The sequence below is a fragment of the Passer montanus genome, unplaced genomic scaffold (genome assembly GCF_014805655.1).
Source record: "Passer montanus isolate IOZ18808 unplaced genomic scaffold, ASM1480565v1 scaffold107, whole genome shotgun sequence".
Lineage (NCBI taxonomy): Eukaryota > Metazoa > Chordata > Aves > Passeriformes > Passeridae > Passer > Passer montanus.
Window position 1 is genome coordinate 1,315,519 of NW_024357281.1, and position 14,210 is coordinate 1,329,728.

At 42.6% G+C, this 14,210-nt stretch overlaps 2 protein-coding genes across 7 annotated transcripts in view; both read left to right on the plus strand.

Moving 5' to 3' along the window:
• Window positions 1–5,788, plus strand: part of RELCH (RAB11 binding and LisH domain, coiled-coil and HEAT repeat containing) — a 77,765-nt gene extending 71,977 nt beyond the window's left edge. For 3 of the 5 annotated variants that reach the window (XR_005628964.1, XM_039721709.1, XM_039721734.1), the window contains one exon: window positions 4,018–5,788. Coding sequence is in view for 4 of the 5 variants with exons in the window: in XM_039721709.1 (XP_039577643.1) it covers window positions 4,018–4,138 (121 nt within the window). In the remaining variant the exon portion in view is untranslated. The remainder of the gene's footprint in view (window positions 1–4,017) is intronic. The other 2 variants (XM_039721717.1, XM_039721725.1) reach the window with 1 other exon arrangement.
• Window positions 5,789–13,411: 7,623 nt separating this feature from the next.
• The window catches only part of TNFRSF11A (TNF receptor superfamily member 11a), a 28,170-nt gene continuing 27,371 nt past the window's right edge, over window positions 13,412–14,210 (plus strand). For both annotated transcript variants that reach the window (XM_039721888.1, XM_039721897.1), the window contains exon 1: window positions 13,412–13,704. In XM_039721888.1, the coding sequence (XP_039577822.1) occupies window positions 13,645–13,704 (60 nt within the window). In that variant the 5' untranslated portion in view covers window positions 13,412–13,644. The remainder of the gene's footprint in view (window positions 13,705–14,210) is intronic.

Below are 14,210 nucleotides of genomic sequence, written 5' to 3' on the forward strand. Positions count from 1 at the left end.
TGCACTTCCTGATAACAAAAGTAGCCAACAGACCCACCTTGGATTTGGAAATTTGGAATGCTCAGTGTCATTATGATGAGTTGTATGTGCTCTTTTGCCTGCTTATTGCCTGGAATGGCATGCCAGCAGGTAAACTCTTGTGGATTGTTATATAACTTAACAAATCCTTAGCAGTATTGCCAAGGAAGTGTGTGAGAAGGTATCTGAAAAGATAATCTGTTCTCAATCCCAATGCTTTGTCATAAGAATTGAGACAATTACTGAAGCTTGTTCATGTCATGCTTCCTTATCTGTAAAAAACTTACAGAATTTACTTCTTGACAGAGCTCACCCATAGTCGTGGAAGCAACTGGTAGTCTGAGAATGATTAAAATAAGAAAGGTGTACAAGAACTTAACAGAAGAAATGTAAAGTAGAAATAGGGTCAGTCTCTCAGGCACCAAGTAAAATACTTCAGGCTTACCAGTAGTAAATACTTTGGAATGACAGGCCTATTAAGGCATTGCAGAAGCAGATAAATGCAAACCTCATAAAACATATAATGTATTTTCTTTATGAATGCAGCTGCTGAAAACTAAGATATGAAAAGGATAAGTCTTGGCAATTCTGTTCCTTTGTTCTTTAATTAGCCTTCCCCTTTCTCATTCAACGTCAGACTATGGTTGTAATCTTGTACTGTACAAAATTAACAAGAAATATTTTACCACTGAAGAAATGACCTTTTCATATACGTAAATATCTGTTTTCTTGCTAAGCGCTTGCTAATTTCAGTTCCTAATTTCAATGACAAATACATATTTGACAAAGGATTTAAATACAACTGGGATATAAATTACTGGGGTTTGTTAACAGCACGGCAGTGCAGGCACAGAAATCAACAATGGGTGCAAAAGCAATCTTCTGACAGTCTTACCTCTTCTTTTCCCCTTGCTGTTAGAAAAACTTGGTCAAATAATATGGGATCAAATAAATAGTTTTTTCAGAAGATTAAACTCAGCATTTTTAAATATTGGATAGCCACTTTTGTTAAACATTTTGTTTAGCAATTAATAAGGTATTTTAATCATTGATAACAACTTATATTACAAACTGATTGCTATAAAATACCCATGAAGAATGTTTGTTTTGGCCTAGAGTTTCCCCATAAAACAGGCAGAACTGTGTGTAGTATCTGATTCATCTAGACACCAGGAAAAATTTTATATTTACACATCATTTGTGGGTTGTGTTTTGTTTTGCTTTTTAAATAATGGATTGTTTTAAACAAGATATATTATTGCTTTGTTGGGTTCTTTGATAACTTTTTTAAGATGTAAGACTCAAATTATTTGATTTCGTATTAATTTTTGCTATGTTTAAATAGTCTGTTTCCATAGTAATGGAAGTACTTTGGAGGCTATTTATTTTGGATGTTTAAACTTTTAAGTATGCAGGATGCTGTGGATTATGTTTCTATTTACAGTAACAGTTCTAGAAAACATGAACTTCTAGACTCTGTAGTTGTTACTGTTTAATTTTTGACATCAGATGGCTGATATCCCCCAAACTGTTTCAAGAACCAATGGAACACCTCCTTGTTTACCTCAGTCTAATTCAGGATCATTAGACTAATGAAAGCACAGTTTATTTAGAACTACAGGTTTGTCACCAGTTGCTAGGCTTTCTTTTCTGAAGTGAGCAATTTTATTTTCTTGATGCTGCTACTCCTTGGAATGTACAGTATTTCCTAAATAAGTTTTCGTAGCTACACACAACTCTAGGGTATCTCACAGTCTGAGACAGCTTCTTGTGCTTAACTAGCTGATAGTGAGTATAAACTGTTACTTACATAATTTATATGCCCTTGCTTTATCATGAAATCAAAGGAAATTGCAAAAGGCATCTATCTCACTGTAGCAGTAATTTCCCAGCTGAGTTGTATCAGCTGGAAATATGTGATTCATTAGTTGACTGGAGATGTTTAATCAAGCCAAAGATGTCTAGCTACATGATTGTGCCTGAAATAAATATTTTTCTTTAAAAGTTTATAATTAAACTATTTGCAAATCCACAATACAGCTTTAGTGAGAAGCTTCCCTTTTATTTTTAAGGTACTTTAAAAAGAACCAGAAATCATTATTAATAAGCACCTTTTTTATGTAGTGTGCAGTGGGAGAAAGTACTGGGTGTATCCCTTCTGCCTTTGAAGAAATCATTCAAGTTCTGTTGAAACAATTCAGAGTTAACTTCAATTTTATCTCCTTGATGCAAGTGTGTCTAACAGAACTGTTTATAACTTTCAGACTGAAAAGTCAATTCCTGGAATCTGGCCTTTGCAAGTAAGACAGATTTTGTGGTCTTAGCTATAATTTTGAAATGCAGAGTCCATGCCAAGTTCACTAGGGATAATTTATTTGGTAATGTTTCTAAAATTGCCTTTGTCCAATGTTGATAAAACTTGCCATTTTGACTACAAATATAGGAAGTATGGAATATTTGTTAATATTCCTGCTATGTACATTTGCTCTGTCTTGAGACAGATGACTCCTACTGTGCTAAACAGTTTATATATATCTGAAGTTGAGCTCACTGATATGTTGTTAATTAAAAAAAAATAAAATCTGTTAATTTCACGTAATAGGGATCATTTCTTAACGTATTATTCAAAGCTTAGCATCCTGTAGCTTCAGCATTGATTGGATTGCTCCTTCCAGTTTGTGGGAAACCTATCAACTCTCCATTGGCCTATGCAGTATGTCTCAATTAGGAACATCCAAGCACAGGTGACAGGAGCCACATTCACAACAACCATAAGAAGCAGCTCCTTACCCAGCAAGGGGCTGACCCAATAGGGCTCAGGGTGGGGTTTGCAAGAAATTTCTAAGGAAATCAAAGGAAAGCTGATCAAGTAATACAAAATAAAGATTTATTGAGAGTTACTAGGTTGACAATCCTCACCATTTTTTAACTCTGCTCAGGTGGAAGTAGTTGGAAAATAAAGAGTTGAAAATTAAGGAGAGAGGTCACTGTTTTGTCACCTTGCTTTTGCTCTACATGTCTGCTAATGTCACTGTTGGAGGCAGGATACTTGGGTTAGAAAGGTCTGTGACTGAACTGATAGTGATTAACTAAATAAATACAAGGATTGACATTTCTGGTGAAAAGGCAAAGCCAGTCTTTCACAGAGGTATTTGTCACAGCAATTCCCCAGTAGGTAGCAGATGCTAATGTGGTGACATCCAAAGGTCTGCTGGATCGGTCTGCGTCTCACAAATGGGATGGGACCTTGACTGGTTGCAGACTTAGAATTTATTATCTGTCTGTACCATACAGGCAAAAAGCAAGAGATACAGGAAAATAACATTCATGCAAATCCAGATCAGAGACAAGATGGCAGCTTATGCAAAACCTATTCTTTGAACCAAAACCTATTCTTTGAACCAACAGCATACAAGAAAAGGTGTAAAGTTACTATACTCTAACAAGAAAGGGACCCACATGGGTTTAACATTAGCAAAAGGACTTCTATAAACCTCAAACAATACACAATAATTCATTATTTAAGATTGAAACTTTTTCTATCTTTGCAAAGCATATATCTAGAACTTCTCACATCTTGAACTATCAATAAGTTCTTGTTCCTTATGATAAATATAAATGTATTCGCTTGGTTTTTAACTTCCTAGTTTCCCATGAGAAGGTTTAGAAATTTCCCAGCCTTTCTTAGCTTTGTGTCTATTTTCTGAGGCCTTTTTGTACTTTCTAAAGTCTTTTACCTTTCTATATTCCTACACAAAGGTTCTAAAAATTAGTGCACAAAAGTATTTTACCATTTTCACAGGCACTGTGAGCACATTATAATAAATTTAACAGTGTATATATGGACTGGGTAGTGATGGGTTTTCAATTCTTCTTCACAGACTGGTCTTTTTTGTTGAAACCTCTGAAACACAAAGACAATTTAGTTGCTTAATAAATAACAACATAATGTTCTTTTTAATTTGTAGTCTCATGCCACTAAATGTTTTCCTTTGCTAGCTCGATGTCAATTGCAGCGAGCCTGGTAAGTGAAGATACAAAGACCAAGTTTTTGAACAAAATGGGCCAGCTGACTACATCAGGTGCAATGTTGGCTAATGTGTTCCAGAGGAAGAAGTAAGATGGGAAAAGGAACTCCCAGCTAACACTAAGGTGGACCTCACAGAGACTGGTTCCTGTACTTGAAGTATTTGCCTTTTAATTTCTTCTGTCTTATGTTCTTGTAGTATAATTTTATTCTAACCTCCAAAGATATTTGCACTGCTTTTGAATATCGCTGTGTATCTGTTAATTTTGGGTTAACTGTGGTTGATATAAATCTGAAATCATAGTCTGTACCAAGTCCCTGTTCTGTGTTCTTGTCTTTCCAGCATATTTTTTTTATATAGTGGAAGGTTTTGGTTTTTTTTATTTTCTGACAGGATATCAGCAAATATCTGTATTATACATGGAGCTATTCTGACGGTACTTAAAATAATGTAAATTTGAAGTCATTGTCATGAAGTAATAAAAGTGGAGATTACTTATGTATTTAAATTATGAGAGAGTAATGCAGATTTTTTAATTATGTTTCTAAAAAGAAGAGGAAGAGCCACCAGCATTTGTCTGTGCTTCTAGGGTTGTTTTTGTAAGTATTGTGCATCTTGAATCCAGAGGAATTGCAGTATCTAATGTATGAGACTGCTTGCACTGCATCAGTCTGCAGGGAATGCTCATGTTTCACATGCTTTATGCCAACATTGTAAATGCTGTACAAACTCCTTCAGATAAAATTCTCACATCTATGTTTTTTGAGGGATTTTTTTCTTTTGTAGGGGTTTTTGTTTTATTTTAAAGCACTTTACATGTCTACAAATCCACAGGCACATCCATTAAGCAAAGGAAAAACCTGGTAAATTAATAAATGTTTATAAACGTGTAAGCTACTACACAGGGTCCCCAGTACAGTTCTGCAGGCAGAGGAAACCTTACACAGGAGACAGCTTTCATCTTGCACTCAGTGTGCAGTTCTGTGGACTGTGGAAACTAAAGATATTTTGTTGTTTAGATTGAATTTCAGTTTAATTTTGGAGTGTTTGAAATTATGCTGAGTTTGATGTGCTGAGTTTCTTTAAAATGTTAAGTAGACTGCCTACATACTTTTTGAAAATGATATTACAGGGAGTATATTCAACTACCAAATATTTTTGTTAGTAAGGAAGCATTAACAACTGAATCCTTTTCTTCTTATACAGCACTTTTTTTCCCCTCTTTATGTCAATGTAATCTTCTGAAAGTAAACTCAAGTGCATGCATGAATTGGTATGAGGTAGCAAAATATAAAAGCTCAGGCGTTCTCTGACACGGTACCATTCAGCTGGAAGTACGGACATCTTTGAGGACAGGGAAAGCAAAAAAGAGCAAGGGAATAAAGTATTCCCCCCAGAAATGGAGTAACAGGTCAGGTATCACCCTTAGATGGAGATAATGGAGAAAACTTGAGGCTTCTGCCTGCTTCGTGTCTGTGCTGTTGGCTCTGCATACGCTGTTCCTGCCATGGCTGTGTTGTGGCAGGGCCTGCTGCTCACGTGTGCGCCGTCGGTCCCCTCGCACTGCACTGATGGAACATTTCTCTGGAGGCCACAGACTGCTCCATGCCTTCGTGTTGCTCGTTACCATGAAAGTACGCTTTTAGCAGACTGACTGTGAAATAGAGACATTCCTGAGGAATGGGAAGTGGTGACGTTCCTCTCTATTGTTCTGTTGTCAATAAAAAGTTTTGTATACCTGCCTTGTCTTGTTACTTCTCTCTTCTCTGAAAAACATAATCACATCAACAGAGCTGTTACAGGACAGATGTACAGAAATTGTTTAGCCTTAACTCTTTTTACATAGCAGGTGGTAGACTGAACTTGCTCAATTTCCTTGGCTCCTAGACCTGTGACTTTACTGCCATTTACATTCAGGGACTCCTCCTATATCTTCTGTGCCACAGTTGTGTTTTGGATTTTTCTTCTTCTCTTTTCTGACTCCTCAAGCCGTTGCAGTGCCAGAGACAACTTTGTAGTCATGAGACTGAAATAACAGGTCCATGGTTAAGCTGCTGCTTTTTCAAGCAGGGCAGCTGCCTGTGAGAGTGGCTGCTCACTTATGCTGAATTTCATCCACTGTTTGGAAAACTCACGACTTCACACAAGCCAAAAAACTGTGGCAGCAATTTAACTGTGGAGAAAGCGGGATGACTCTTTAGTTTGTTAGTATAAATGTAGCATCTTTACCCCAACAGGGTAATAGGTCTAATCTCTGCAGCCCCTTGAAAAGTGTAGCTTTTTCTACTCGCGTTTCTACTTCACACCAGTTGTAGAAATTTGAGTGAGGATCACAGGAAGACGAGCACAATAACTACTGAGGTGAAAAAATTACTCAGGTGTAGGCAGCAAACTTCCAATGCAGGCTATCTTCCGGAGTTTTGCCTCCTAAATTTCAGGTCTATGTTAGTATATATTGGTTGCAGGAGTTTTTCAGTGTATATTAGTTTTAAAATATGAACAGACTTTCAAGATTTCAAGTTGTTCTGTGTGGGGGGGCTTAATGATTTTTGGGCCTTTCTGATTATTCCTGTCACTGTAGCATTCAGGACTGGAAAATAAAAGAGACATGCATTTAATGAGAAGAGCTTCCAGAATATTTTAAATTAACCTTTCCCCTCCACACACACACACCCTTTCCTGTTACTATTCAAAATAAGTGAACCTTTTCAGAGAAAGTGTTCTGTTAAAAGAAAGCAGTTCATCCCCTAAGGGTTGTCTTCAATTGCTTATGGCTCTGCCTGAGTAAGGATTCTGTAAAAAACCTAAATGTTTGCTTGATTAGCATTGCCTGAACTTTTTCAGCTTGTTACCTTTAAATGTCAAAGGTCTCAAGCTGCCCCTAGGGAAGTTTCAGACAAAATCTTAGTATCTTTATTTAAAATATTGACTCTTTTGTTCTTAAACAAAAGTGATCAGTGGGCTGAAGGTACCTGGCTGCCACAATATATGTTCTCTGTAGATTAAGCATAAAGCTAATTGGTATTATGCCTATATTTGGTTTTGCAAGATTGTTTTCTAGAACTCTAAATTAGGCAAATTGTTCTTTTTGTATCTTCTAAGCAAGATGAATAAAGGGAGCTCCACAAAAAAAGGCTGCTCACTCTTCTATTAATCTCTTCCTACTCCCCTACTGCACCAAGAAGAAAAACAATCCTGCTGTTTCTGTACGTGAAAGTATATTCTGGGTAGGAGAACTAAAAGCATTGTTTGAAAGGATTTGGAGTTAGAAAAGGTGAGGAAACTGATGGATTGAAAGATTAAAAATTATCCATGAAAAAAATCTGTTGTGAAAACAAGGAGTTTTTGTAATATATTGTGGGAATTCATTGCTACATTGGGATTATGAGGTGATTCAAAAAGATTCTGCAGAAAAGTAGATTTGTGGGATATTTCTACTCTCTCTATTGTGATACTGTTAATGGTATTCCTCTGTTGCAGGAGTCAGTGGCTCTATATTTTAGTGCATTTATGAAGGTGGGTATAATGCATTCCAAATGTTTTAAGTAATTTCCTATATGGAACTTACTGATGACGATATTTAAGTAAACCATGAAGTCCCAGCACAGGTTCATGGAGCAGAAAGTCACTGACCTGTTGATACAGCAAACTGATTGGCATGGCACTGATCCGAGGTGGAATCACAGAAGTTTGCATCAAATGTAAGTGCTGATGAATAACAAGAATGAAGGCAACAAGATTTCAAGGAAAATGGTTCACTGCTTTTCGGAGTGAACATTTGGCTAATGTTTCTAGTAAATACATTCGGATCCATAGCTGATTTGGTTTAGACTATGAAATTGGTCAACAAAGGCCCAGAGGAGCGTGGTTGTTGAATAAAGCTATTCAGGTCCTGGATGTCAGCAGTGTACACTGATATGTGTACGCTTAGCTTAGAAGGTGTTTTAAGGTTTCCTTAGGTTTAATGCTGGCCAATTTTCATCCATACAGGTAAGATATAGGAAAAGGTGATTCTGCTTACATAGTTACAAGCAAGTCAGTGGCAAACAGCCTCTGTCTTTGGAGGCATCTGCACTACGTGCTGAACTTGAGCATCCATCACACTTCCAGTTTGGTGAAAGACTTCCTTAGGCTGAAGATTTTAATTTCCTAGAAACTTCTGAGCATGAGCAGTTCTACTGCAGAAGTGAGTGACTTGAAACAGTGACTCACCACTTGGTGTCAAGGCCCAACACCATGGCAGTGGTCAGTCTGGTTCATTTCCCAGCACCGGGATTGCACGTGCTCGCCACTGCCTCCCTCATACACCCCGTGTCAGGCTGGTCTGCACCCTCTTGACTTCACCATCCCACAGAAGAGAGGGCTGTTTGTTCTACCATTTAAATACTGTTTGAAAATAGGGTTGTTTGCTGTGTATTTGAGTATTTCCATTCCCAAAACTATTGTGACTGTGGCCTTGTGCTGCTGCTCCTTGCCCTACACTTTTACAGAGCTTGTTCCCCATTCCATAACACCTGAGAGGCTTCTTCAAGAGATAGAGGCAGTGCAGTGGAGCCCTGCTGAAGTGACAGCAGCCATAGAAGAGCATGTGCCTTGGAGATAGAGGCAGTGGAGCCCTGCTGAAGTGACAGCAGCCATAGAAGAGCATGTGCCTTGTAGGATCATGTGGGTTGTTCTGAAAGGCATTTGCACCTTCCCTTTAAATACACTGCAAGGCAAGGGGAAGTGGTGATGGGGAAGAAGCAGCTGCAATGTTTAATAGGCAATAAGGGCTTAGGTTTGATCCCTTGCTGACAGGTGAATGCACTCCGTTGATCTGAGTTATCTCAATCAGGTGAGTTTTCAAAGGATCATTAAGTGTGCTGTTGGATAAAATGGCAGGGTGGCTCTGGGGAGCTGGTTATGAGGTGTTGCCAAGGGGTTAGGGTCTCAGTCTCCCTGCTGGTAGGTGTTTGCCAGCCTTAAAGACTCATCTCCAGGGCTTGAGGAGTATTCTGGGCAGAGCAAGCTCCCCAGGCCATGCCAGTATTGCTCTTGTCTCAAGGATGAACACATGACTCAAGTCTTACAGGTTGACAGGTATCTTACAAACATCCAAGTTAAAAATTCACCATGACTTTGTATTTCCTCCCTGGAGCATGCAGGCATAGCTGTTGCCACAGTGGCTGGTGATAACCTATCAGCTCAGGGTCTGCTTGCACGTACTTCAAATATCTGACGTACTAGTGGTGGTTGGGAGCGTTTTTCTTTTGAATGCTGTGGACTTGAGGTTTTCAGACAGGCATTTAGCAGTGGTACATTTTTGTGGGATTGTAAAAGGTGTGTTGTGTAAACCACACCAGTGTGACTAAGGAGCTTTATTATAGTTGCTCTGTCATGGGAAATATTTGTGTGATTGAAAATTTCAAGGAGACTGGGCAAAAGAATGCTATGGAAACTTGCCTTTCACAGGAAGAAAAAAGTTTCAAGTTGATGACATGATTTTATGTATGGTTGGGGTTTTTGTAAAAAATAGATTTTAGTTTTTTAATTGATTTATTTTAATAGCTAGAGTTCTTAAATAAAACTAGAGCCTCCTGTGCTAAAATGTGCAGATATTTTTCTACCTTTTTTCTCCAAGTGTAGAAAGCTCCACATGCTGGATCATACAGTAGGGCTCCTTCCCCTCTGTGGGTGATGAGGCAGCTGAAGGCAGTCTTTCTCCTTGGTCCCATGGCAGACTCTCTGCATGGATTGCTGGTACTCCAGAAGCTGCACTGTGGTCCATCTGCCCCGCAGGGCATTCCCCTGATTTAGAGGGATCTTTCCTAGAGCTTTGACTTTGCGCTGCACTGCTTTCTTGCTCCCCTGCTGAGAGGCAGGTGCTCATATTTTCACAGCCTGTATTCAGTCCACAGCCAGATAACCTTTGGGATACATACTAAAAGAAAACCATTGATCGAGATCGATCAATACCCTTCATCTCATCCTCTATCCCTCAGCAGCGTGTGAGAGGCAAGGGAATGCCTTCACAGCCTTCCTGCACATGAGAAAAGGTTTCCCAGGGTGCAACCATCTGCCTTTCAGTGTTGCTTCTCTACCCAGGTTTCTATCATTTCACTGGATTTAACACAGAGCCTCCTGGTTCTCCCTCCTGGGGAAAGGGTACATCACAGGGTGTTGGTGTCCATGTGCAGGTAAGGGGATTTCAGTGGCATGGACAAAGTGAAGGAACAGCTGGGGACATAAACATGAGCGTACAAGTGCTGCTCAGATGCCCTGGTGTATCCACCAAACCATTCCCAGCCTTTGCTTTTTGGGTTGAAATTTTTGGAAAGATGGAATACAAATTCAGGCATTGGCTGGGACTGAGCTGCCATTTGTCCAAGCTCCTGTAAAAGAGGAGTTTTTACACTGATGCTGAAGGGGTTTAATTTTCACACAGATACAAAATTGCAGTTTTGATGTAGATAGCAACTTTTAGAATAGCATTTAGCAGGTAATACCCACTTTTCTCTCTCTAGGAAGGAAGTAAGAAGAGATCCATACCGACCGCAGCCCTGCTAAGTGGTCAGCCGAGCTCACGGTTTGTTTTCCATGGCAGGCATCACCAAAGAAGGGATCCTGGAATTGTCCAAGGTATTATTTTCATTCTGTCACACCGCTAAGGCTGCACAGGGTTTTCCATCTCTCCTCTTTCATCAGAGCTTCCCAAAGGCTAGTCCAGTTTATGCTTGTGTCCCACAGCGTTGAACAGAAACAAGAGGCACCCAAATGTCACCGTTAAGGTTGTAACCTTAATATTTCAAGTATTTTGGTTTTATTCAAAACAGGTGCTTTGTAAAGGTAGCTGACAAAATAATGTCCTGTAAGAGAAAAAAAAGTTCTAGAACAGGCAGACAAACCAGTTTTGGTATAAATGTTTGGGTTTTATCTGTGCTACATAGAATGATATATGTGATAAGTGTGAGAGAATTGGCAGTGCTACACGTTCCCTGGTTCATATTTTATAGCATTCACATTTTAGTTTCTGACAATCTACTGCAATCCATAATTAAGACTCTAAAGCACCCAGTAGTGGCTTCTGTGGGTTTTGGCTCAGGAACATAAAATTTAACTCAGAGGAAAATGTCTGAGCTTTCAAAAAGAGGCTGTTTTCACATAGTGGTAGAAAATGAGAGAAATTTCAGCCCAAAGAAATATTTCAGGCAGGATCAGGGGTGAGAATGCAAAAGTAATTGAGCTGATGTGCAATAGTGACTGCTCTGGAGCTCCGCCGAGCTGCACAGGGCTTGGCTTTACGCGATGCCTTCAAAGCCTTCACTTGACACCTTCAGAGCAAGCTGATAACACATCTAACTGCTAGTGAGAGTGTGAATTTGCTCTTGTAAATCTCTGGTTAGAACGAGCAGCTGGTAAATAAACACAGCCTATAGCCTTAGAGTTGTGCTAAATGTGAAAAGGGGAAGAGACTTCACAGACCGTTCTGTTTAAAAAGAAACATTTCCTTGTACCATAAACACAAACATTTTAAAACATCCCGGCTGGCACAGAGCTGCATGTTTTCAGCAATGGGTGGATGAGGCTCCAGCAGAAGGATCTCAGCCCAGTGCTGTCCCTCCCTCTCTGTGGGCTCCCTCCAGGACCAACCAGGACTAGCACCACTGCCAGCAGCTGGGCACACACCTTTGCACATGTCACACCTTACCTTGCAAAGCCCCAGTGAAGCCTGCTTTGCATTTGTTGGCTGCCAGGCAAGCTGGCTGCTGTGGCCATCCCTCATACTCCTCACTCCCAAGTCAGCTGTGTTCCAGACCAGCAGCATGTCCAGCCCAAGTGAGGTGAGACCCTAACTCCTCAAGCAGGGTGACAGGGCTCTGACACCGCACTTGCAAGCTCGATGGCTTGCTGAAACCCAGCAGCATGATCCTTCCCAGTCACCTCCAGAAGAGCAAGGGCATCAGGAGCAGCCGCTGGCCCTGAGCCAGGCATGTCATGCAGTGTTGCTCTGAGCCCACTGTGGAGCATCAAACTCACCTAGGGGCCACCAGTGCCCAAAAGCCATGTGGTGTCAGAGAATGAGGCCAGGACCTGCAGGAGCACAAGGACCTTAATCGGGACCTGCTTGAGCACAGATCAGGCAGGGCCCAATCCTTGCTGAGGACATTGTGGGGGTCAAGCAACTTTAAGGAGATTAAAAAGGCTTTATGACCCCTGGAAACTATCTGGGGGTGAAGGTCATAGCTTGATGCTGCTGTGCAGTCAAGCCCTCCACTAGTACAGGAAAAAAGCTCAGCAGCTGTTTCTGTCCTGAGCAGAAATCAGACATCATTCCTCTGAGCAGAAATCAGACAACAGCACCACCAAGGAAGGATGAGGTTTTAATATTCTCTTCATCTTTTGTGTTTGAATGTATTTATTTATTTGAAAACATAGAGAAAGTTTTTTTCCTGGTCAAGGGTTAAATCTAAATACATAAGTGAAAGAGCAACTTCCTTCTTTGCCTAAGCCAGAAGCATGCTCCCAAGCTCATTGCTCAGCATGTGAGCACAGGGAAGGTTTTGCGTCCACAGGGCCAGCTCCCCTGGATCCGCAGCCTGTGTAAACAGCCAGGGCCTGTCCTGCCGCACCACAGAGCATTCCTGGCCCTGTGTGAGGCCAGGGCCATCGGTGCCGTGCCGGGCCGGGCCGGGCCGTGCCGGCACTGGGCTCCGGCAGGGCGCTGCCGCAGCGCCGGCCGTGCAGGCCCTTTCGGGGGTCAAGAGGCCGCCGTGCAGCGTTCCGAGTCAGGTCGCAGGGACTGGCCCCGTGCACAGCCTGGAGTGGTCTGGGAGAGCTCCCAAAGCACATCTTCCGCTTTTCTTCCCCTCTTGGCAGCAATCCCGTCCGCCAGCTCCCGGCATCAGCTAAAGTTCGTGGAGGGGGAAGGGAGGGGGACCTCGAGCTGCGCCAGAAGGCCGCGGCTGGCACCCGCATGTTGCACGGGCACCGAGAGGGGAGAGGGCGCGGAAGGGATGGGGCAGGAGCTCTCCTCAGGGCCGGGGACACACTGAGGGAGGATGGGGGGCGAGGTGGGAGGCTGCCCGAGGCCCAAGATGTCCTCGGACAATGACAGGCGACACCCGGGGGCGTGAGGAGAGGGCAGCAATTGCAGGGGAGATGACAGCGAGGAAAGGTGCCGGGGGCTGGAGCGGGAGGGCGCCGGGGCGGGGGCAGGTGGGTGCACGGCGCTGCCGAGAAGGACTGACCGGGAATGCAATTCCCACCGGCCGGAGGAGGGACGTGGGCAGGGTGACTAAACTTCTTGTAAAAAGGGGTGGAGAAAGGAAAGGGAGGGACAAGAAGCGAGGAAAAAAAAAAAAAAAAAAAGAGCCCTGCATGTCAAGGCTGAGGAAATGCTGTGGGAACTACAGCCAGGCGCCTTTTTTTTTTTTTTTTTTTTCTTCTTCTCTCTTCTCCCCTCGTGTAGCTGAGAGGAAGGAAAGGAAGAAAGAGAAGTAGTCAGCTCAAATGCGCCTCGCTGCGCTGCCCGGGCGCGGGGGCTTGGCTGGAAGGATCTAGTTTCCCTTCGGTGGCAGGAAAAGGAGCCACGGGAGGAGGCAGAGGCGCGCACCCAGACATGCCCGTCCCGTCAGGCTGCTGGCTCCTTCTCCTGAGCCTCGCTGCCGCTGGCGAGCAGGTAAGGCTGGGAGCCGGCGGAGGGGGCGGTGGGTGCCGCGTCCCGCCCGCTGGGTTGGATCGCTCGTCCCGCTGCTCCGGGCGATCGGCGAGGTGGGAGCCCGCGGCATCCCGCGGGGCTGGGCAGAGCAGCTTCGCCTGCCTTGCCCCCCGCTCTGCTTGTTTGGGTTTTGGTTTTGTTTTTATCCCAGCAACTCATAAGTTTCTCTCGCTTCTGTAAAATCAGAGTTGTCCAAACCCAAAGTTGCAAAGGAAGCCAGGGGATCTGCAGGGAAAACAGCCTGCTTCTGCCCAGGGCAGGGTGCGAGAAACCAGAAAATATTTGCAGTGAGGTTGTTGAGGGATATAATTTGCATGTAGAGTAAAAATAAGGCAGACTCCACCCTACCGAACAGATTTATTCGAGAGAGCGTGGGCACACTTGTCCCTCAGGCATGGGACGCGGGGTTTTGGCAGCCCAGGTTCAGCTTTCCAGCTTCCCCACCGGGACGAGTCCCCTCACGCTCT